Below are 23,882 nucleotides of genomic sequence, written 5' to 3'. Positions count from 1 at the left end.
AACAGATGCAGACGCTAAGACAAATATCGGGACACGACTTCATTATTCAGGTGTAAGCGCTCCATGTCTCAACTGCAAAGCACCTTCATCTCCTTTTTGTGTGAACTGCATTGCATTGGAGAGGGGAAGTGGCTTTGCAAAGCATTCGCACGTAGCACGCAGGAAATCGGAGAGACAGGAGACTGACTGCAAAATGCAAATGAAAAATCAGTGTGGTGTGGTGTTAATGTTTGTGGGTAGGTCGTCTTGCCACTTACTGTCATGCGTGCTAACACAATGCATCATGTTATGTCTACACACTTAGTTACTGTGAGTCCAGGCCCAGCTGTAAACACAGGGTATCCAGGTAACCAGGTGGTGGGTGGAGTGCACCGCTCATTTTCAGTGTCTGTTAGAAGGTGCATTGAAAAACATTATTACAAAATGATTCATACACAAAGAGAGACGCAGCCTGAAGAGAGACGGAGAAAGAAGCCCCTCGGGCGTGAGAACTGTGCAGCAGTGACAGTGGTAGTGCTAAAACAAGCCTCCATCTACTGCCGAGAACTGTTTTTATACCGTGGCGGGTAAATACCAGCACGACTGAGTCATTTGCCGTGCCCCGACACACCACCCATCACTTCGTTTTACCACATCACAGGTGAGGTACTGATGCATGGAGCGCCTGGCATTCTCCGCCTGCTGCACCTGGAGCATAGACGGGCCAAGAAAGGAAAGATAAAACACTGGAATGTGTGCTGTTGGACAGTTTCACGGTTAAGAAAACATAAAATATCTATAAAACACAGATAGTGCCACCCATTTCTTTAGTTTTTAGTTTAATGTCCTTCCATGGTTCACATTCAACCATTGGCCCCTGAAGCTGCCGAGTGCAACCGCGTCGTCTGGCTCCATCTGTGTTTTCCCAGCCAGACGAGGGATTTGACCAGACTAACCTCTGCTGATGAGATCTACACTTTCTCCTGTATGTTATCTAAGCAGCTGGATATCACAACGGAACGAGCCCCCGATACATATCTGAGATACGACCGAGCAGAAATCCCCATGATGGTGCAGCTGCAGGGGGAATGCGTACACGCTGGGATTGTCCTGCGTTGACCTGCGGCTTAAGCCGTGACTAAGAAATCAGCACTTTGAGCTAAATGAATGTCAGGTCTAGTCCCAGGACTCGTGTGTCTGAAGGCCAAGAAAAGAGCAGGAACAGGATGTCCCCGATCTAACAGGGAGAAAGAATGCCCCGGAGCAGTTGATTCAAGACTGAGGGGCATTTCCCATGACACAATCCCCGCTACTTCCTGGAGCGCCGAGGTTTTGTATACAAACTTGCTCTGTGGAATTTAAAGCGGCAGATCAGGCGGTGGCCCTGAGGGCGACAGCTGACGCAAAGTCTCATGTCCAACATCAGCATCCCATATATCAAAAGACTCTGGGAAAATAAACGTATATAAAATATGATGATCTAACCCCCCCTCTCTCATGACACGACCTGAGTGACCTTTGACCTTGAGATGAGAGATTGGCCAGACCCAGTCCACAGCGAGACTGTAATGTTGTCCAGCTGTTACTGTTATACTGCATCAAACTTTTAATAAACGTTGTTCAATATAACTTTAATTAAAATTATAATTAAAATGTTATATGTTACACATATATCTTTACAGAAAATAATATATACTGGATATAACCCCAACAGTTTGTACTTTAATTACATAGTTATCTCATTTAATTAGCATTTAATTGTGTAACTTCATTACATGTAACTAGTTACTCCCAATAATAATAGTAAAGTTTGAGCTGGTAATTCTAAAATGTTTTTAGGAAATTATTTTCAGAATGTGCTGACTCCGTGTCCATGTGTTCAGAACCATTCATACTTTCCACACGTCCTCTCGTGTTTCAGACATGATGGTTTTAGCAGCGCGCCTCACACTCCCTCTGTGTTACCTTGTGAAGAATGCACTGTGCGTTTCTCAGGCTCTCTCTTCAGCCTTTAGTGAAGTAAACCTGCCATCCGCCGTCACAACAGTCACACACACATTTCTGCTTTATAAATTGGCACATAAAGTTATAGCTAACTTTGGGTTTTTATCACCCTGGATTAAATTCTCCGAGGAGGGAATTCGTTCGACCTCTCACTCCCGTCCCAGTCGTCCTGCACGCTGGATGGGTTTCACAGACGAGGGGATACTTTCTATTTTTACCAGGTATCCCTGCAACATCTAATATAAAAGCGCTAAATCCAACTGCAACACGCAGAAGCACGACACACATGCCTCGCATGCAATGTTGAAATAGAAGAAACTCTGGAGAGACACCATAAATAACATGTCTCCAGGCAGAATATTGTGTAAGTAAAAATGATGAGGATATGGATTAAATGTGTCTGAGTTGAGAGGAGAGGTAACAAAAGGTCACAGACGCAGTAACTCTACCTCATCAGATGCAGACGCATTGTTAAAATCATGCAATCCATCAAGTCCAGACCAAAGCAGTCAAACGGTGGTTGTACAAAGAGCAACAACACCTCTCAGACAGATAGACAGGATTTATGATATCAGACTGTGAACGCTGCGGCCTGAACCTATCGGCACAAGACAAAAACAACGATCACAAGATTACACTTCTGTCACATTTGCACATGATGATGATGCAGAGCAGCGGTTCCCAACCTGTCGTCACATGTGCCCCACATCCCGTACAAATGTTCCTTTAAATGGGATGGTATTAAACTATCGCTGATGGATACATATATATATATAACTGGAAATGCTTAGGTCGGTTTGGTTAAGTTTGCAGTTGAGCTTCCATTACTTTTAACTTACTTATCTCAGCAATATATCGTTTACCTATTGTAACTCTTAGCTAGTAACCAGAGATGTATCAATGGAGAGTTTATCCAGAGGGTCTAACGTGATTATTCTATTACAATAAAGGCTTTTTTTTGCCATTGTTTAAGAAGCGAGTGCCTTCTTGGGATTTTGGTGTCTGCTGTCTTGTACTTTATTATCTGAACTATACATCCCTTTTGAGATCACGAACACGTTTGATCTGCCTTCGCTTTTTAATCTTGTACCTGAAACATGAGGCCACAAATTCTTGAGAAATGTAAAGTCTGCCCCCTCAGTTAAAAGTTAGCCTCATTTCACTTTGTTAGCAGGTATAGCGTGACATTTCAGCTTCACCACAGCCACAAAGACACAACCTCTTCAGCTGTTTCACTTCTGCTCATCACTCTCACAAGGGACATCCTGTCGAGTACATCTGCTTCTGCCGCCACTGAAACACACACACAAGCCTTGTATTGTGTGTGCACCGTGTACCTATTAAGCGTGTCTGCCCGATGTGACTCCCTCCGCCTGGTCCTCCACAGGGTGAGCACATGCTTTTCCTCCAGATACTAAAGTCACACTGCAGAATCCATTATAGCTCCGTCCCACCACTTCCAACAAACACTTTATTTTTCTCCCAAAAATGACTCAAAGTCACACGGCATTCACTTTTTTCCCTCAAGTTAAAGCAATTTGCACACAGCAGCAACATAAACGTGCTTCATCGCCTCTTCTACGAGAACAGTAACAATGCAACATGCACGCTTGAGGCCGAATATGCGTATTCAAGCTTCATGACCCTGAACGAGAAGAGCCCTTAATGGAAATAAGGAATGGATGGACACGGGAGACCATAAAACAGCTAAAAGCCAGTAACGTTTGAGGTCAAGCAGTTCGCAATGTTTAACAATGCTGGGGAGTTGTAGATATTTGAAAGAGGTTCAAGGCCTGCTGTTATCTGTCCCACAGACTCTGGGACAGCAGCCAAGCTGATGCCATCTCAAGCAGAGGAACGCAAGAAAATGGCAGGAAATTCCTACTTGGTTTGCTCCCATCATCATTAGAAATTCTTTCAAACAGGCGGCTGAAATATTGCACGAAGATACACAAGTTGTTATGACTGGTCAGAACAGTCAGCTGTAGGAGAATGTGTCAAGTTCAAATGCAGAAAGAAAGCAACAAAAGAGGAAGAAGAGAGGAGAGCGACACACAATGAAGTATAAATGTGTATATATTCGACACTTTGAGAATAAGTGACTTCTTTTACCAAATAATTCATCCAAACAGAACTATGATTAGTCGATTAGTAGATTTAAGTTCATAATTATTGACTTTGCTAAAGCTCTGCAAGATGCATTGTTTGTACCTGAGGATTTGTCGCCACCTAGTGGACTCACTGCTCAGAACCTGCAGGATGGATTTACTTACGACTCTTCTGGACCCGGGCTGCAGCTGGAATTTCTTTGCTTTAGAATGGGCCAAGTTTCCACTCAGTAAAATCACATTTTATTTGCAGATTTTCAATCCATAAATAGATGGAAAACTTAGATTAGATATTCATAAGTATGTTGTTGTAGTAAATAAAAGAAATAAAAGAAATAAAAGAAATAAAAGAAATAAAAGAAATAAAAGAAATAAAGAAAGAAAAGAAAAGAAAAGAAAAGAAAAGAAAAGAGATAAATAAAATAAAATAAAATAAAATAAAATAATAATTAAATAAATTAAATAAATAATAATTAATTAAATTAAATTAAATTAAATTAAATTAAATTAAATTAAATTAAATTAAATTAAATTAAATTAAATAAATAGAAAATAAATAAATAAAGTAAATAATAGATCATTGAGAATAAATAAATGAAAATGATATTAATTGTAATAATAAATGAGCTAAAACAACATAGTGATAACAATAAGAACCATAATACTATTACTTATATGCCATAAAAAGTATTTTAGTAAAGCACCTAAGTGTCCTAAAACCATTAATTAGCAAAACTCTATTTTAACAACATTTAAAAGCATGAAAGTTAATTCCTAATCTAAATATAATCTCAACTCAACTGGGAGAAACTCAGAATATGTGACCTTTGAATTGAGATTACTTTGTCACACATTTAATGAATATTATAGGCATCAGCAAATGACAACTTTCAGTTAGAGATGCTTAAAATAACAGTTTCCCTTTAACTTATAGGAAAAGGATGCAGGAATCAGAAACCCTATGAGAACAGCACTCATTGTGTTCCTCTCTGACTATTCTCATCCACCGGGTCAGTGCGACTGATACTATGACGTTCTGCTGCCACCTGCTGCTTATATTTGTGCTGCAATTGCACACTTACACCAATGATCCTTTATGTCACTGGAAGTATAAACAATGTTTTTCTCATCAGACCAAAACAAAAACAACTGCACTAACAAGGACGTGTGAAAAAAGAGGAGGACTCCAGGTGGCCGATAACATGTTTAGGATTAACTGGCCTTGTGATAGCGGAATGTGTGAGAACAACAGAGAAGAAGAGTTTTCCATCTTAACCCCTCGTCTCTCTACTGAAGCAGAGCAGTTAGTGAGTGTGGCTCGATGGACAAGAAGGTGGTGCTGATCACAGGCTGCTCGTCGGGCATCGGCCTCAGCCTGGCTGTCCGGCTGGCCTCCGACCCCAACAAAACATTCAAAGGTAAACACAGCTCGCGTCTTTTGATGAATAGATATTGCAAAATGTGTAACAAGACTTGCCATTGAGCGCTGCATTCTGTTTAGTGTATGCCACCATGAGAAACCTGGCCAAGAAGGAGCGTCTCATAGAGTGTGTGAAAAGCCTGCACAAGGACACCTTGGACATCCTGCAGATGGACGTGGCCAGCTGGCAGTCCATCCTGGATGCGAGGGACAGGGTCGTGGAGAAACGAGTGGACATTCTGGGTATGTCAGTGTGTTCTCATTAGAGAGGAGACACTGCAGGTCAATAGGGTAGAAATGTTAACTTGTAGATATCACTGTGAAACTTCCCCAGATGATTACTTACATTAAGAAAATAATCTTTCGCATTACAAGTTCTTTGAAGTATTATGTTTGAATGTGTAAATGAGCCATTATCTCATTATTTGTGCTGATTTGCAAAAATGTCCGGAATAGAAATCTGAACATAAAGCCAGGTTTAACATTCTTGTTTCATTTAGTTGACATATTAGAGTCAATAAAAACCTTCAGAATATAGAGAGGAATAAAACTAGAAAGTTTGGTGTGTGTAAGTATTACTGATGTGACTCTCGTCGCTGCTCACAGTGTGTAATGCTGGTGTGGGTTTGATGGGGCCGCTGGAGGTGCAGTCCTTGGACTCCATGAGGCAGATTCTGGAGGTCAACCTCTTCGGTACCATCCAGACCATCCAGGCTTTCCTTCCGGAGATGAAGGCTCAGGGTCAGGGCCGCATCCTGGTCACGGGGAGCACTGGAGGGCTTCAAGGTAAGACAATCACTGAACTTAACCACATGTGCAGTTTTTCTATGATTTGTTGGACACAAACATATCCTGTTGATGCTTGCTGCCGTGCATGAACCCATCCCCGTGCTTCGTCCTCTCACAGGTCTCCCCTTTAATGAGGTGTACTGTGCCAGTAAATTTGCAATAGAGGGAGCATGTGAGAGTTTGGCCATCCTCCTGCAGCACTTCAATATCCAGTGAGTTGTAAAGTTTGCTGCATCTTGTTTCCTGAGCTTCGAGGCTGTTTAACTGTTTAACTGTACGCGTTGATTACGCTTCATCCTGCAGTGTGAGTCTCATTGAGTGCGGTCCAGTCAACACTGACTTCCTGGTCAACCTGCAGAAGGCGGAGCTCGGGGATACGTCTCTGCAACAGGTCGATGCCCTCACACTCAGCCTCTATGAAAAATACCTGCAGCACTGTGGCTCCGTTTTCCAAAACGCAGCACAGGACACGGAGGACATTGTGAAGGTATGCTGTCTGTCTGCAGTCGTCTATCATGACTCTGGTGGAAACAGTGGATTCATATGGTTTCACTAATTCTGTGCTTAAAGGCTGATATTGATGCCAGGGATTTCGCATTACTGTAAAGCTGATTAGCATTATAAATTATACAAATACTAACACCCTACATTGTGTTTAACAGCTACAGTTACTGCTTACTTTGCAATTTAAGATTGTACTTACAAATGTTTTCTTTCACTTGTAATTGTGTGTTTTCATAAAGCTGTATCATAATTATAAGAGCACCTGCACATATAAGTGGTGTGTTTGTTTTTGTCTCCAAGGTTTTCCTGGATGCCATCCAGTCACCCAGCCCTGCATTCAGATACTTCACCAGCGGGGACGTGCCACCTCTCACCAAACTCAAGGTCACAGAGCCAGATGGCTCGCGGTACATCAGGGCTTTGAGCAAAACCATGTTCTCAGCAGAGGAACAATAATTGTGTTTTGTTTTCAACCAAGCAACTACTTGCTCTCCATTTTTCTTTATGTGCAGAGGTGAATGTTTTTGCTCTTTCAGTTTTGTATTCTATATTAAAGTTGACGCTCTGTGACTCACTGTAGTGGCTGAAAGTTCTTCTATTTTTGTTTGTTGCTTATCCAAAGTTATATTCCTTATCGCAATATAAAGATGATTGTTTTTATTTTCTTGTTGGTGGAGAAATATTTGTATCGAGTGATACAGCATTCCTGTCGTTCCATAGTGTTCTTACCAAACTGGTTGACATATTTTCACAGGGATCGGTGTGCTTCTGCACCACATTGTTAAGAAGTTTGTCATTTTCTATCGGCTATTTCAAGGAAACAGAAACAACTTCCTCCCTCCGAAGCATGAAGTGATAAAAGAAATCAAGGCTCTCAGGAGTTTCTCCAAGATGCAAGAGTTTTTACATGATTTAATGAAATTATATGTTGTATTTCTTTTCTATTGTTTGAGATTTGGAAATATCATATGTCATATATTTTGTGGAAGTTATGTTTTAATTCTTGAAATCTTTTATCAGAGACGTGTGTGCGCTCTACACAAGTGATCCCATATATTTTTGTGACATATATGTAGACGCATAGTAAAGTTATTTTGCTGGTTGAATGAAAGCCTGTCAATGATTAATATAATAAAAATGATAAATAAATGATAATCTAATAATTATTACTGTTATACTTCTAGTTCCTTTCAATTTCAATTTCTGAACTTCATTACAAATGTACAGTATTTAATTTTACATTCTGTTTTATCTTATTCTCTTTTATATGTATATATATTTGCCGTAGTTCCAGTCTGAAGATCCTGAAATGGATCGACCAGTTCTGATTGTGTGGTAACACTCAATACAGCACCCATAGGTGTCAGCCTCTTAGAGCCTGCAGCATTATGCACAGTACAATGAGCGTTATGTAAAGGATGTTGCATTCAAATAAAATCTAGTTTAAATGTTATTATATGTATTAAAGTGCTCCTGCTGGAGTCCCTGCTCTGCTTTAAACCTTTTCCACAGTTAATTTGAATGTAGATGACAAACTTTATTCCTCTGAAGCTCCAAAGTCCAGGTGAGTCATGTGCACAGCTATGTGCTTTGTGCTTTCACAAGCTCAACCACACAGTATCATTTAGACTTCGGCTTGCTCGTTGAAGCCTCTCAAAGACCCGTGAACTCTAATTCAAATATGTTCTGTGATTACAAAAAGCAACACATCTGTATTTCCTTATAATATAACTTTTGGGCGATAAGAGCAAAAATGTCTAAATTCTGAATATATATATATATATATATATATATATATATATATATATATATATATATATATATATATATATATATATCTGACAAGTAAACTATATAACAATACAACATGTAATAATAATACATTTTAAACTAAATAAATCTAGTTAAGTTACAAAATGTTTTACAAAAAGACATAAATCTTTTAATTTAAATTGTTAAACGTATTCACCTGTCTTTCAGTGCCTCACAAACATTCAATACATTTTCTATTTGAATATTCAATTGTAAAACAGTTTAATTTCATTAAACATACACGTCGTCAACTGGGCCCTTCCTCTCTGATTGGCTCGAGCCTCTCGTTACGTCACTGCTGTCCTTATCGGGTAGGTGGCGCGCGACTTATCAGTCAGAACAGCCGGTTCCGCTGCTGCCGCTGGTTTGGATATTCTGACTGTTCCCCTAACACCTGTGTTTCTTTAAACATAACCTTCACCATGACCAACAAGATGACTCCTCTCCTCTTCAGGGCGCTGCTGCAGATGTCTGAAGCCCCCTCCTCCAAGATAGCGCGAGGGAACGGTAAAAGAGATCTCAGGTGAGTGATGGGCGACATACTGAGGAAAGTTTGAATTTAATTAAGTCACTCAATTATCGACATGTGGCTGTTGGTGTAATTTAGATGTTGAACTTCATACTATTTCCATTTCTGGAGATGAGTTACCGTCATGTGTGGGAAGTGTACCTGTGTGTGTGGGAAGTGTACCTGTGTGTGTGGGAAGTGTACCTGTGTGCGTGTGAAGCAACAGTTGGCAGAGAGAAACAGAAACAGTCATGAGTCTCACAGTGAGTCACAACTTTGTCCCCGGCATCAAAACTCTGCATATAAAGAAGAAAGAAGAGCAAGTTGTGGCTTGTTTGAAAGAAAGAACAATTATTGTTCCTCGTGTACTTTCTCCCTCTCTGGTTCAATAAGCTGCCAGTGGGTTTCCTCAGTGAGAAATACTTATACATGTGTCTAAATACTTAAATATTAAATGAAAATTGATCTGTCAGGTGGCACATTTCTTTTATTTATATATATATATATATATATATATATATATATCTTTAATTTAATATATATTATATATATGAAAATTAATATATATTATAATATATTTATATTTTATATATATATTTTATATATATTAATCTATATATATATTTATATCTATATATTATATATATATTGTATTTAGTTATTATATATATATATATATATATCGATAGATATATATATAGTATATATATAGATATCTATATCTATATATATCTTAATTTTACATATATCCTCTTTCCTTTTCCTATCATCTATCTCTTCTTCCACTTCACTATCTTCTATACTTCCTCTATCTCTCTTCCCCTTGCCCTAGACCTCTCTTATCTCTCTCTCTCTCCTCTCTCTCGTCTCTTCTCTCTCTCTTTCCTTTCCTCTCTCTCTCTTCTCTCTCTCTCTCTCTCTCTCTCTCTCTCTCTTTCCTTTCTTCTCTCTCTCTCTCTCTCTCTTTCCTTTTCTTCTCTCTCTCTCTCTCTCTCTCTCTCTCTCTCTCTCTCTCTCTCTCTCTCTCTCTCTCTCTCTCTCTCTCTCTCTCTCTCTCTCTCTCTCTCTCTCTCTTTCCTTTTCCTTATTTCTTCCTCTCAGACACTTGTGGGGTTCCTGTGGGGCCCTGGCAGCGACGAGAAGGGCCAGCCTGCCTCTCTGCCCCTCCATCCCCGTCAGCACACCCAGCCGCAGCTTCATCAACCTGGCTGCTCCCATCAGCACACGCAGGATGGAGTACACCGAGTGCCGGACATTAAGGTGAGTGCCGCGATAAATTAATCTAAACAAGGCTAAATAAAAAATATAGGTAAAGGTAATACATGTTTTTTGTTTGTCAAAACATTTATCTGCTAATTGCTAAATAATTTGGATAATTAAAAAAGCGTGTTGAGTTACATTTCAAGAAGAAAAAGCCAAACATTTGCTTGTTCCAGCTTCTCAAATGTGAAGATTTGCTGCTTTTCTGTAATAGTTAAATAAAAATTAATCAAAAAACAAATATTTGAAAGTAAACCTTTAAACAAAAAATATTTAAAACTCTGCATTAAATACAAATTAAAACTTCAAGCATTAAATTCACAAATCTATGATAACATGGTGGCAGCGTCTCATTGGATCTGCTTCTGTCTTCATGTGATGTGTGCTCAGGTTTACTCCAGAGCAGATGTACAATGTGGTGGCCAGTGTGGACCAGTACAAGCACTTTGTTCCGTGGTGCAAAAAGTCTCGGGTCACGAAGGGACGAAATGGTGACGTCCGGGCGGACCTGGAAATAGGTTTCCCCCCCATTGTGGAGCGCTACACCTCTGAAGTCACCGTCATCCCAAACCACCAAGTCAGGGTGAGATGCAGTCTTAGCAGCTCCAGAAAACAACCACTAGAAACTTCTTTTCTCATATAATACTTGTACTGCACACGTATGCTCATTGCCTTTTGTCAGTCAATTATAACTAAATGGTATTTTTGTTGTGAAACAGGCCGTTTGTACTAATGGATCCCTCTTCAGCCATCTTGAAACAATATGGAGGTTTGCCCCTGGAGACCTGCCAGCCTCCTGCAAAGTGGATTTCTATGTAAGTAATATCTGACCCTGATTGCAGCACCTGCACTAATTTGACACATGGGGAGATGCAATGAAAATAGAATAAAGAATAAAATAGTCGTTATTATAACTAACAAATCCACTGATCACAAAAGAATAAGTTGCCCATAGGATTAGAAAGATCAGATAGTATGCTTATAGGGAGACTAATTCCACGTCTTCGTTCCTGTACTGTTGTAAATAGATTACTGACTCAAAGGAAGTGTAAAATCTCATTATGCTCTAAGTTTAGTCTGGAGTGTCCCATGCAGGAGGCCTGAAATAGCTGCCAGGAGCAGTGTTAACATGCGGTTTGACCTTAATGTTGGCGCAGATTACCTGAGTGTCAGCCAGAACCTGTTAAGTAAGACAATTAACATGTCAAGGAAGTAAAAATCTGACGGTTTAACGTCTTGGATTTAGATTTCTGTAATGATCTGCTATTTTCACCTCTATTAAAATCATAAACTATATATAAGAAGTGGACGTAGTCAAAGTAACTACCATTTTGAAGTTTGACATTTTCGTCATCTTGTTTTATTTTTTCTTTATTCAATACGCAAGAGAATGGCGCAAAGTACAACCGAACGCTGAACAAGACATGTTTAGGCAACCAAAATGTACTTTTGTGAACTAAAAACACTGAAAGGGTTAAACGCAGTGGTAGTGATGACATGTCAATCAAAGCATATCCTGCTTTAAAGACTATTTTACCAAAACATACAAAAAGAACATCGTGCTGTATCGAAGAAGACTTGAAACTAGCGATTTGAGATAATAAACTTATGAGGGAAATCTTTACGGATTAAGGGGGGTCATTTTCTCAGACTTCTCTACAATCTGATTTATTTTTCAACAAGTGGAGTTGCCCCCTGCTGGATATTAAGGAGAATGCAGGTTTAAGGCATTTCCGCATTTGCTTCATTTCAGTCTCACAACCCGTTAGCTGACATGTTTGTCCCTCTCCTGTGTCTTCTGTAGGTGTCATTTGAGTTCAAGTCTCTCCTGCACTCTCAGCTGTCCAGCGTGTTCTTTGACGAAGTGGTGAAACAGATGGTCAATGCCTTTGAGTCACGAGCGGCGATGCTTCACAGGAACCAGCAGGGGGCGCCATTGAGGAGGCGGTCGACATGAGGCCCCTTTAACCAAACCCTGCTCTCCCGGCTGTCAACACACAGGAGGCTGGATCTTCTTTTTGCACGCATTCATATCTTAAACTCATTCAGATTAAACAAACTATTTATTTAAAAGCTACACACAAGCTAATTTATTTTTACTTTCTTGTACATATGTATTTACTTTAGGGACAGGAATAAATACATGGTGTCACATGATCATGTTTCTTTGTGAAACTGTGGGATAATTTACAACAAGTGACTCCTGCTCAGCGCTGAAACCTCTTGAAATGTTAAGAGATATGTCTTGTTCAGCACTTTTATTTGTTGGTGGAATTAAAAAGCTCTTATTTTGGTAAACCTATGTCCAAGCATTATTTATTGCATGTGGTTTTTTTTATGTACTGTTTTTATGTATTGTTTAACCTCTGTGAAACCCAAGCATTGATTTTATTGATGTATATTTTAGTTATAAGTGTCTTTAGCAAACCTCTAGTCAAGAAAATCATTTGGTTTTTGGAAGATTTGGTGAAAACGTTGCAAAGTTGCATCAGCAGGTTTTGGTGCTAACAAATATCACGACTTCCACAGATTATAAGGTTTTAATGAATCAATAATATCAAAATAAGTATCTTAAACATTTATTTTATTTACATGAAAATGTTTGAATTGGAACAATAAAATTAATTTGACCAGTAAAATGTAGGCAATCCAGTAGCTTAAAAGACTTATGACATTACACATCTGCTTCCCCCTCCATTAAAGTACAAATAAAAATAAGTGCGTCCTCCTCCCTCGTCGTTCCTTCTGCGTGTACCTCCTCCCTCGTCGTTCGCCGTGCGTCCTCCTCCCTGGCCGATCCTTCTGCGTGCGTCCTCCCTCGTCGTTCCTTCAGCGTGCGTCCTCCTCCCTCTTCGTTCCTTCTGCGTGCGTCCTCCCTCGTCGTTCCTTCTGTGTGTGTCCTCCTCCCTCACCGTTCGTCGTGAGTCCTCCTCCCTCGTCGTTCCTTCGGCGTGTGTCCTCCTCCCTCGTCGTCCTTCTGCGTGCGTCATCCTCCCTCGGCGTCCTTCTGTGTGCGTCGTCCTTCTGCATGTGTCCTCCTCCCTCACCGTTCGCCGTGAGTCCTCCTCCCTCGTCGTTACTTCGGCGTGCGTCCTCCTCCCTCGTCGTTCCTTCTGCTGTGTACCTCCTCCCTCACCGTTCGCCGTGAGTCCTCCTCCCTCGTCGTTCCTTCGGCGTGTGTCCTCCTCCCTCGTCGTCCTTCTGCGTGCGTCATCCTCCCTCGGCGTCCTTCTGCGTGCGTCGTCCTTCTGCATGTGTCCTCCTCCCTCACCGTTCGCCGTGAGTCCTCCTCCCTCGTCGTTACTTCGGCGTGCGTCCTCCTCCCTCGTCGTTCCTTCTGCCTGTTACCTCCTCCCTCACCGTTCGCCGTGAGTCCTCCTCCCTCGTCGTTCCTTCGGCGTGCGTCCTCCTCCCTCGTCGTCCTTCTGCGTGCGTCATCCTCCCTTGGCGTCCTTCTGCGTCGTGTGCATCCTCCACCCTTGCTGTTCGGCATGCGTCCTCCTCCCTCGCCGTTCCTTCTGCATGTGTCCTCCTCCCTCACCGTTCGCCGTGAGTCCTGCTCCCTCGTCGTTCCTTCGGCGTGCGTCCTTCTTCCTCGTCGTCCTTCTGCGTGCGTCATCCTCCCTCGGCGTCCTTCTGCGTGCGTCGTCCTTCTGCGTGCGTCCTCCTGCCTCGTTGTTCGGCGTGCGTCTTCCTCCCTCGTCGTTCCTTCTGCGTGCGTCCTCCTCCCTCGTCGTTCCTTCTGCCTGTTACCTCCTCCCTCGTCGTTCGGTGTGCGTCCTCCTCCCTCGTCGTTCCTTCGGCGTGCGTCCTCCTGCCTCGTCGTTCCTTCAGCGTGCGTCCTCCTTCGTCGTTCGCCGTGCGTGCGTCCTCCTCCCTCGCCGTTCGGCGTGAGTCCTCCTCCCTCGTCGTTCCTTCTGCGTGCGTCCTCCTCCCTCGTCGTTCCTTCAGCGTGCGTCCTCCTCCCTCGTCGTTCCTTCAGCGTGCGTCCTCCCTCTTCGTTCCTTCTGCGTGCGTCCTCCTCCCTCGTCGTTCCTTCTGCGTGCATCCTCCTTCGTCTTTCGGCGTGCATATGTAGTCGTCCTTCTGCGTGTGTCCTCCTCCCTCGTCGTTCCTCCTCCTCCCTCACCGTTCGGCATGCGTCCTCCTCCCTCGCCGATCCTTCTGCGTGCGTCCTCCCTCGTCGTTCCTTCAGCATGCGTCCTCCTCCTTCGTCTTTCGCCGTGCATATGTAGTCGTCCTTCTGCGTGCGTCCTCCTCCCTCGTCGTTCCTTCTGCGTGCGTCCTCCTCCCTCTTCGTTCCTTCTGCGTGCGTCCTCCTCCCTCGTCGTCCTTCTGCGTGCGTCATCCTCCCTCGGCGTTCCTTCTGCATGTGTCCTCCTCCCTCACCGTTCGCCGTGAGTCCTCCTCCCTCGTCGTTCCTTCGGCGTGCGTCCTCCTCCCTCGTCGTCCTTCTGCGTGCGTCATCCTCCCTCGGCGTCCTTCTGCGTGCGTCGTCCTTCTGCGTGCGTCCTCCTGCCTCGTCATTCGGCGTGCGTTCTTCCTCCCTCGTCGTTCCTTCTGCGTGCGTCCTCCTCCCTCGTCGTTCCTTCTGCCTGTTACCTCCTCCCTCGTCATTCGGTGTGCGTCCTCCTCCCTCATCGTTCCTTCGGCGTGCGTCCTCCTCCCTCGTCGTTTCATCCGCGTGCGTCCTCCTCCCTCGTCGTTCGCCGTGCGTGTGTCCTTCCTACCTCGCCGTTCGGCGTGCGTCATCCTCCTTCGCCGTTCCTTCTGCATGCGTCCTCCTCCCTCGTCGTTCCTTCTGCATGTGTCCTCATCCCTCGCCGTTCAGCCACTCCTGCTCCTTCTCCTTTCAGATTCGGCTGATCGACTTTCTGTGGTCTGATGTCCTAATGCAGAATCTACAGGAGAAGGAGCAGAAGTGGCAGGAGGAGAAGGCTTCCCTCCTTCAGTTTACAGAAAGTCTAAAGCAGAATCTGCAGGAGAAGGAGCAGGAGTGGCTGCAGAATAAGTATTCCTTCCTTCAGGCCACAGAAAGTGCTTCAGGCTTTAGACTTAGACTTTAGACTTTCTAGAGGGAAGACTTCTCCTCCAGCCACTGTAGATGTCTGATCTTCAGCTGCTGCTCAGTCTCCTTCAGAGCAACTGTGAGCTGACTACTATTATCTTTCTCTTCATCCAGTTGAGGCAGACAGGAAGCTCTTGATTTATCGGTCTCCTCCTGGATGGTTGTTGTCTCCTGCTGATACCAGAGGCGCTCAGTCTTCAGGAGATCTTCTGCCTTTTTAAGGGCTGCTCTCTGGTTGTCTAGATGGGCTGTGTATGAAGACTGGGATCTTTCCGGTGTCTTCTTAGCTTCCTCCATTAAGCTCAATTCATATTCTTATTTTCTCATGCTGGATGTAGGTCATCTTCTCCTGTGTTTTGTTTGTTTCTGAGTGAAAGCTGTGTCCGGATGGAATATAGGAATCTGGATAGACTCCCAACATTCTAATTTATGTTGATGATGTCATCGTGGATTCTATTCCATTTGTCTATGTTCAGAATGGAGCCCACACACAAATACAAGCAGATTGGACACATTAAAGATGGTAGATAACATATTTCATGACCAAAACTAAGCAATAAACGTATTTAAGCAGTGTGCGTGGCGTACAGAGTCAATGTCAACGTCTGCACGTCTCATAGTGGCGTTTCACATCACCACTTCTAATGAGCACCACGGTCTCTGAGCATATGGGACGCTGGTGTTGTGCTCCCAGTGGGAAGGATGAACATGAATGAGTCCATTCTGGGTTGAAAGCTCTGTTGACTTTTCTCTTCTTGGAGAGCGCCATGAGTAGTTATTGTTCTCTCCCTGTCTGCCGCTCACTCGTCTCTTCGTCTGTGTTTTTCTCCCTTTCTCCGTCTTCTTTCCCTGCATCGCTAACTCGTCTTTCCGCCTGTCTCTCGCCTCTCATCTGTCTGTATTCAGAGTCGCAATGTTTGCAGGTTGGAATGCACAGATTTGATTGGCTACGTAGCATCACGTGGGATGGCTTAACTTGCATGTAATTGATCTGTGAGTTTCCTGAACCGCTAAACCAGTGCCTTAAAAACGAGTGTGGTGATGCTCTAGTTCACGCCTCTCCTGTCCTCCCCTGTTTGTGTGTGTAGGTGTGTGCGAAGCTAGAAACTAAATCTGTGACTTCACCAAAATGACATTAATTTCATTTAAAGATTAATAAACAAAGAATAAATATTGATTAAACAAATTCTCAGAAAATGGAAAGAATATTTGAATGACTATTATAAAAAAGTCTTAAAAACGATGTACATGGCTGTAAGTCTTTGATTTTCCTCAGAGTGCAGTCGGACTATTATAAATGCCCTGTTTGAACAGATTCACTAAATTCATATCTTTTATATCTTTTCACGCGTCTTTGGACTTGATTTAAACAATGTTTTATTACTTCAGACATGTAAAGCAGCTTTGTCAACTTTTAAATAACATGTTGTATATTAACACAATGTATGATCGTCTTTAAACACCCACACACAGAATTGTGTTTGTGTTTTCACAACTCTCTCTCTTTCTCAACAAAGCAAATAAGTATTTCCCGAAACTGATGTTGTTTTGTTTTGCGCAATGTCAGATGATGTATAAAAGAGGGAGGCTGGACAGAGAAAGTCTGCAGAGAGGCAGAGATTTCAAAAGCACGAGAATGAAGCAGATTGCAGTCCTGATTCTAGCGTTCAGCTGCGCTGTATGTGAATTGTTAACTATTGAAAATGTTGACAATGTGTGTCATTGCTCAGGATCAACCAGCTGCTGTGACATCTACTCCCTCACTTCCATAAGTCAAAACCTGGGAGCAGTGGGAGAGAAGGTGGCAAACTTGGCTGAGAAGATTACACTTCTGGAGGCTAAGTTGCAGAACACTGAAAATGAAGTCGTGGAGCTGCGGAGCCTGACTGGAGGTGATATAAAGCAAATGATTTCATTGGATGTAATGAGGTGATGTAATTCTTCCCTTTATAAATGTTTACTTCTGGTGTGTTTGTGGTCATTTGATGCAGGCAAACCTCAGGTGGCCTTTTCTGCAACTCTCAGGGACAATAGCACTGGAAACATTGGACCCTTCACCATTAATACCCCACTTAAGTATAAGAAGATCTTCGCCAACACTGGAAACAGCTACAACCCTGCAACAGGTACTGTATGTGAGAGAGAGAAAGACAGAGAAAGAGAAATTAGGGCTCATACACCATTCTCTTTATTCTGGCAGGCATCTTCACAGTGACTGTCAGAGGAACGTACTTCTTTAGATTCTCAATGTTCAACAACCTCAGTCCTACTCCCAACTCAGTGGTGAGCCTCATGAAGAACGGAGAGAGGCTGACGTCTGTGTGGGACACCGCAGGGTCTGATGCCAACGACATGGGGAGCAACGCCGTGGTCATCGCCCTCGACGTGGGAGACAACGTGTATGTGGAGATCCAGGCGAAAAGGATGGTCTATGATAATCACATGAACTACAACACCTTCAGTGGTTTTCTGCTCTTCACTGTGTAATCTGCACGGGTCTTTACAGTAAAGGGAATATAATCTCACTGACTGGTAGTCTGTGAAAGATTATTCACACAAAAGCCGAACTAATGACAAGCTTCGTGTGGATGTAGCTGAGAAAATGAAGGAAACATAAATGTAATTTGTATGAGTATTAATAATAAATATCAAGCTTACTCTGTCGTCTCTGTATTTCTATTTTCATTTCTCACATGTCTCACTAAGGAAAGTGCTAATTCCGTTGAAAAGCAATAACATTTTCTCATTTAAAATAATCAGGGTTGATCATCTGAGGGTGTTTTGCACAAATAAATAATAATAATTCTATAAATTATATGATTATATGATAGCCCAATACCCAGAAAATCAGTTGTCCCCAGACAAGAGATTGTCATTTTAATTCGATAACAACTCATTTAAAATGTATAATATATATACCAAATGAAAGAGTAGAGTCCAATATTTCTTTAAAACTGAAAGCAATGAATGTTCAAATATATTCACTGTATTTTATGGTTGCTCAAAATGTGTCCAAGGTTTTTGTCAACACAGCAATAAAATCAGGCGACCACATGATCAGCTGTTCTCCTGAGGACTCGCTGTCCACCCTCCACATCTGCTCAATGCTACAGGAGCGTTCAGGCTCCTGTAAGTTTGATATATTTTCAAGAATTCTTACATATTTATTGATGTTGCTACTGTCACAACCATGATGTGTTAACACTGTCTCTTTTGTAAAGAAATAATTATTTTATATTATGACATAAACATATGCATTTTAAGTAAAGGCTAGAGGCAGCTAGCAACAGACAGAAAACAAGATGGCTGCTGTTTACATGCATGACATGGCAAAAAGTGAGTTTTTGTCACCACCGTCAGGTTATCTGTCTTATTTATGCTTAAAACATTGCAGTTGTACTCTAGTTTTTATCTTGCCGTTCGCCATTGTTAATATTTGCAGAAGGATAACATGTACATAACAAATAGTTTGTTGTAATTAGGTCTGTGTCACCACCGTCAGATGGAACTTTCTTTGTTTTAAATGAATATGACTACAATGCAGTTGATGTATTGAAGTAAATGTCTATTCTAAATAAAAAAATGTGATTTTTTTATGTCCACAATTATTATTGTGTATATTTAATGCTGATGATGAAAGTTGCATGATACTAAGCAATGACAGGAAAAACACATAATTTATGAAAAAATGACAAAATCAGGAGGTTGCCCAGAAATTTTGCTCGATTGCTGAGACCTCGTTCTATAAACACATACGTTTAGATTTCTTAACAATAAATCTTCTTTCTTTTCAAATTTTAAACCTGTTTTATCCAAATTCTCAAGAATCAGTGATTAATATGATATATATATAAAGATACTGGAGCCTGTGTGGCATTGTTTTACAGGACTAGTGAAACTATTGATATATGTCGTCACTTCATACTGATAACAGAGCGCTTGATGATTGTATTAAACACATTTGTCTGCAAGGTACATATTATATTCATAAATCAGGAACAACAAACAAAGTTCCCAATCCCAGACGTTTTATTCTTCAATTATTTACCTTGAAAATTGTTGTGCATCCTAAATGTGTCAATGAAAAGCACAAAAAAGTGCCACCTTGAAATTGCAATACAAGCTATACTGCTGTTTTACAGATCCAGCATCAAGAGTGAAGATATAGTTTCACTGCCTCCTGTTGTGCTATGCATGAGGCTATATTCTTGCACTGTAGTTTTTAGCTATGGCACAAAGGAATAAACTGTTTGAGGCTTGGACTACAAAGAAAGTAGAAAACTTAATATAGAATATAACCAGTCTTATCCTTTAATGACACTCATTGCCACACAAACTCTCATATTTATTAATTTAATTACATTTTTTAATTCTGTGCTTTGATTTTGTATTTCAATAAAAGTGTAGTTGCGTTGAAAGGAGCAATTTGAGCTGGTTCGGGCACCTGGCCGCCTCCCTAGGGAGGTGTTCCTCCAGCTGGGAGGAGACCCCGGGGAAGACCCAGGACTCAGTGGAGACATTAGGGAAGAAGTTTGGGGTTCACTACTGGACCTGCTGATGGCTAGATGGATGGATGGACTAAAAGCTTATTTATGTTTTGTGTCAGAACTGTGAAAATATAACACGAAACATGTTTAGCTTTACATACAATATGATGGTTAGAGTTTATATATATAGTTTTTATTTTACCCAACAAACAATTAAAGTATATCAGAATTCACAAGTGATTCAAAGTGAGTCCCATAAAGAAATATCCACCTTTATATATGCTTGTAGCTCTGTAACAATATTCATCTGTTCATACATTTTGTACAATAACACAGGTATTATGTATTTCCTGCCACAGTACAAGATGTACAGTTTGCTCCTCATTTCTATTAAAACAAGAATTTACAATACAACTCAAGGCACTCTGGAGAACACTATGTTTATACATTGTATCTCTGCATGCGTAGACGTTATGAATCTACTTTTGAACAATGAGTTTGGCAGAGCAGAACGTCTCCCCGTGGTCATTGGTTGCTCTACAGGTGTAAACGTCGGTGTCCTCTGGGCCAACTTTGGCTAAGACCAGGGTGCAGCGTCCATCCTCCTCGTACTCTATCTGCACTGTGGGGGACTCCACCACCGGCTCTTTACCACACAGCCACACCACCTCTGGGTCCGGGTAACCTGCCGAGATAGAAAGGAGGGGTGAGGACGCTCTGCAGCAAAGCACACAACAATGTCACAAAGGGGAACTTAACTTGAGCTCTAGAATGAAGTCGTGTGTACCTGTGAGGTGACATGAGAGACGGGCACAGGATCCCTGAGCTACGCTCTGGTCCTCCAAGCTCTGGGTGAACTGGGGTGGCCCCTGCATCTTGCGCTCCAGAGACAGCAGGGCATGCTCTGCCTCTGGGCTCAGGGGGGAATCTGGGACAGAGACGGGGGAGGAAGAAGGAAGTAGATGAAAGAGTGTGGGGGGGAAACCCCAGGATTGTTATTCGTCAACTTTAAACCAGGAAACTGAAACGGTCCTGATAAGAGCGTGAGTTGTCTTACCTTCTCCAGGGCTGGTGGGAGATACAGAGCTGTCACCTTTAGACAGCAGAGCCATTCTCTTCAGGGCTAACAAGGCCTTACCTGCCTTCTGTGTAACAACCATAAAGAAGTCAGAAAACAAAAACAACATATCAAACTCAAAGAAAAACATAAAAGTACTGTGCTGAGGTGTTACCTTCCACTTCTGCCTGGCGAGAAACCTCTTCATCTTCTCCTTGGACAGACTTTTGCTGGTGGCTAGAGCTCCAGAGTCAAAAGCCATCCAAGGGTGAGCAAGTGCTTCTTCACAGGACATCCTCTGCCTGGAGACACAGTTTTACAGGTGGGAGACACTACAGGTGAATATATAGCACCATGAAACTTCCCCAGTTCATGACCTACATTAGTACAAAAATGTTTTGCATTACAAGTTTTTTTAAATGTTTTGTTTTGTGCAAATTTGTGCAAATTTTTGTGCGAATTTAGGAGAAATCTACAGTCGTAAATAGACAAAGTGTCGTAAAATAAACACCTAAATGGGTGTTTTGGATGTTTTATTCCCACTAGTCTGAAAGAAGACAATAGCCCAAACTCTCAAAATTGACCGGTGCATGAAAGAACTCTGTTTTCGCCTGTAGTGTCTCTCCTTAAGAGAAGAGGGTATCTGGAACTATCTGTTCTAATGCTGTGTGTTTATGAAATCACCTGGTGTCCTTGTTGAGCAGGGAGCTGATGAAATCTTTGGCTTCGTCTGTAATCTCATCAAAGCTCTCCTCATCAAACTCCCACTGGGCAGCTGTGACTAATGAGAGGGTCTCCACATCGTTGTTTCCCTGGAAGGGAGACTCGCCACTCAGTCTGAAGACCAGAGAAAGAGACACGGCATTATTTCAACCTTAATCCACTAGGTGGCAGTACAAGTCTCAGACATTCAACCAGCAGGCTGTCGATAGATGAGAAGTTTAATACTACTCATATGTCTGTACGGTAAATATGAAGCTACCAGCAGCAGCATTTTAGCTTAGCTTAGCACAAAGACTGGAAGCAGGGGGAAACAGCTAGCTTGTCTCAAGGGCCTTAAGCGCGTTTCCCAAAATGTCAAACGTAATGTAAAAGCTGATACGAGAGTGATAGTGTGACTCACAATATGTAGCAGATGACTCCTATGCTCCACATGTCAGTGGTCAAACACACTGGCTCATAGTTGATCACTTCAGGTGCCACAAACTCTGGAGTCCCATGCATCACCTTCAGAGGCGTGTTCCCTTGTGTTAAACAGAAATCACAGAATTATACCTCCATGCCGGCGACATTACGTCCGTCCAGCTGTCCCATACTTGAAGAATTTTAGCTGAAACGTCCACTTTGAACTCAAGAATGAACTAGTTAGAAGTTGGTGGTCAAAGGTCAAAGGTCACAGTGATCTCACGATACATGTTTTAGGCCATTACTTAAGAATTCATACGCTAATTATGGCAATTACCCGCAAATGTCTAACAGGATCAAATGCTGCAGAGATGACATTTTAAACAGTTTAATATCGAAACATTTGAATAACAAAGTAAATATCAAGACTTCACGTACCGAGGCTGCAGGCTAAACCGAAGTCAATGATCTTTATGGAGGTGCCGGTGGTGTCAACGCACACAATGTTTTCAGGTTTGATGTCCAGATGGACGATGTTCTGCTGATGCATGTAAGCAATTCCCTTCAGGATCTGCTGCATGTAGCGCACGCTAGCAAGCTCGGTGTGCTCAAAACTGTCATCCACGATACGTTCAAACAGTTCCCCGCCTGCGATGCTACAGACAGATAAACCACACGGACAGCATTGTTATATTTCTTTGTATGCGACCAGAATCTGCAGGTTTCCATCGGCATTATGCTTTCACGATGACACTCACAACTCCATGACCATGACCATCTCAGGCTTGTGGTCGTACGCTGCGAGACACTGCACCAGTTTGGGGTGATGGAGGTAGTTCATCAGCTCTATCTCTTTACGAGCAGCCTCCCTCTCCTTGGCGCGTCGACCCTTGTAGAACTTACCTGCACACACACGTCCCGTCTCTTTGTGGGTTAGCTTAAACACCAGCCCAAACTTTCCCCTAATGAAGAGACAAGTTTAGTTTTTTATTTATTTGTCCTTAAGGAAGAAATGCAAATGTAAAACCATCTTTCATCGGGGATGTGTTATTCTTGCCAAAGGGAAAGAGCACCGTGCATTTTCAGATAAAACCGTGTCTCTACATGAATACTTTTTAATCACTTGGCAAACTTTCCCACTTCCACGCACACCCAGGAGCTTCTGAAGAAATTGCTTCTTGAAAGATACTCACATTCCCAGTTTCTCCTGCAAACTGTAGTGATCTGTGACTTTGTGTGAGGAGTCAATAGTGACGCAGGAATACGCTTGAGGGGTCTCTTCTTCTTGTGGTTTGTCTAAATCTACACACACAAAGACACAACCGCTGTAATACAAGCTTCATAATGTGTCTCTAATGTTGTGGTATCAGAATGACACATCGCCTCACCTTTCTGCTCCATGCTAAGCACTGACGACACCGGTCCTGGCTCGCTCACTCCCACTGCGTTGTAGGCCTTCACTCTGAAACAGTATTCCTGTTGAGGCTGCAGCCCAGAACACACTCTGTATGAGGTGCTCTTACACTGGGCAGTTAGCTCGCGCCAATCCCCAGCCTCAACGCGTACTTGGTTCTTTACCTCGACCACGTAACCCAGGACGGCGCTGCCGCCGTCGTAGCACGGTCCCGACCAGGAGAGCACAAGGCTGGTGGCAGAGACGAGGGAGATCACGGGACTGGAGGCTGGAGGCTGAGGCCTCTCTGGTGGGATGGTGATAATGATGAATGAAGGGCTCAAGTAAACTCACTTCACTTTGTCCTG

General features: G+C 42.5%; 4 protein-coding genes across 6 annotated transcripts in view; 3 read left to right on the top strand and 1 right to left on the bottom strand.

Annotated features, from left to right (window-relative positions):
* Window positions 1-5,356: 5,356 nt before the first annotated feature.
* On the top strand, window positions 5,357-7,985 carry hsd17b1 (hydroxysteroid (17-beta) dehydrogenase 1). 2 transcript variants are annotated; one of them, XR_003832681.1, is made up of 7 exons: window positions 5,357-5,509; window positions 5,593-5,754; window positions 6,118-6,297; window positions 6,419-6,512; window positions 6,604-6,787; window positions 7,105-7,373; window positions 7,449-7,984. XR_003832681.1 is itself a non-coding variant. In XM_029438010.1 (6 exons), exons 1-6 carry the CDS (start codon window positions 5,413-5,415, stop codon window positions 7,258-7,260), a joined length of 873 nt encoding a protein of 290 aa, XP_029293870.1. In that variant the 5' UTR covers window positions 5,357-5,412; the 3' UTR covers window positions 7,261-7,985. The 2 variants fall into 2 exon arrangements, 1 of the variants encoding a protein (XP_029293870.1); XM_029438010.1 differs by having other exon boundaries at window positions 7,105-7,985.
* Window positions 7,986-8,943: 958 nt separating this feature from the next.
* LOC115012380 (coenzyme Q-binding protein COQ10 homolog, mitochondrial) lies at window positions 8,944-12,686 on the top strand. Its single transcript, XM_029437974.1, has 5 exons — window positions 8,944-9,139; window positions 10,226-10,384; window positions 10,775-10,967; window positions 11,104-11,199; window positions 12,189-12,686. Exons 1-5 carry the CDS (start codon window positions 9,039-9,041, stop codon window positions 12,339-12,341), a joined length of 702 nt encoding a protein of 233 aa, XP_029293834.1. The 5' UTR covers window positions 8,944-9,038; the 3' UTR covers window positions 12,342-12,686.
* A 4,390-nt stretch (window positions 12,687-17,076) lies between these two features.
* Window positions 17,077-18,045, top strand: LOC115012639 (complement C1q-like protein 2). Its single transcript, XM_029438337.1, has 3 exons — window positions 17,077-17,344; window positions 17,444-17,578; window positions 17,653-18,045. The coding sequence occupies exons 1-3, from the start codon at window positions 17,089-17,091 to the stop codon at window positions 17,937-17,939; spliced, it is 678 nt and encodes a 225-aa protein (XP_029294197.1). The 5' UTR covers window positions 17,077-17,088; the 3' UTR covers window positions 17,940-18,045.
* Window positions 18,046-19,740: 1,695 nt separating this feature from the next.
* Window positions 19,741-23,882, bottom strand: part of mylk5 (myosin, light chain kinase 5) — an 11,421-nt gene continuing 7,279 nt past the window's right edge. For both annotated transcript variants that reach the window (XM_029436719.1, XM_029436720.1), the window contains 10 exons: window positions 23,510-23,821; window positions 23,315-23,423; window positions 22,880-23,083; window positions 22,560-22,777; window positions 22,120-22,240; window positions 21,681-21,833; window positions 21,172-21,298; window positions 20,997-21,084; window positions 20,727-20,867; window positions 19,741-20,624 (listed from right to left, as the gene is read on the bottom strand). In XM_029436719.1, coding sequence (XP_029292579.1) covers window positions 20,419-20,624; window positions 20,727-20,867; window positions 20,997-21,084; window positions 21,172-21,298; window positions 21,681-21,833; window positions 22,120-22,240; window positions 22,560-22,777; window positions 22,880-23,083; window positions 23,315-23,423; window positions 23,510-23,821 — 1,679 coding nt within the window. In that variant the 3' untranslated portion in view covers window positions 19,741-20,418. The remainder of the gene's footprint in view (window positions 20,625-20,726; window positions 20,868-20,996; window positions 21,085-21,171; window positions 21,299-21,680; window positions 21,834-22,119; window positions 22,241-22,559; window positions 22,778-22,879; window positions 23,084-23,314; window positions 23,424-23,509; window positions 23,822-23,882) is intronic.

Source organism: Cottoperca gobio, chromosome 8 (genome assembly GCF_900634415.1).
Source record: "Cottoperca gobio chromosome 8, fCotGob3.1, whole genome shotgun sequence".
In the NCBI taxonomy this organism is placed as follows: Eukaryota; Metazoa; Chordata; class Actinopteri; order Perciformes; family Bovichtidae; genus Cottoperca; species Cottoperca gobio.
Note: the sequence above shows the minus strand (reverse complement) of the source record. Positions and strands in the feature narration are given on the sequence as shown.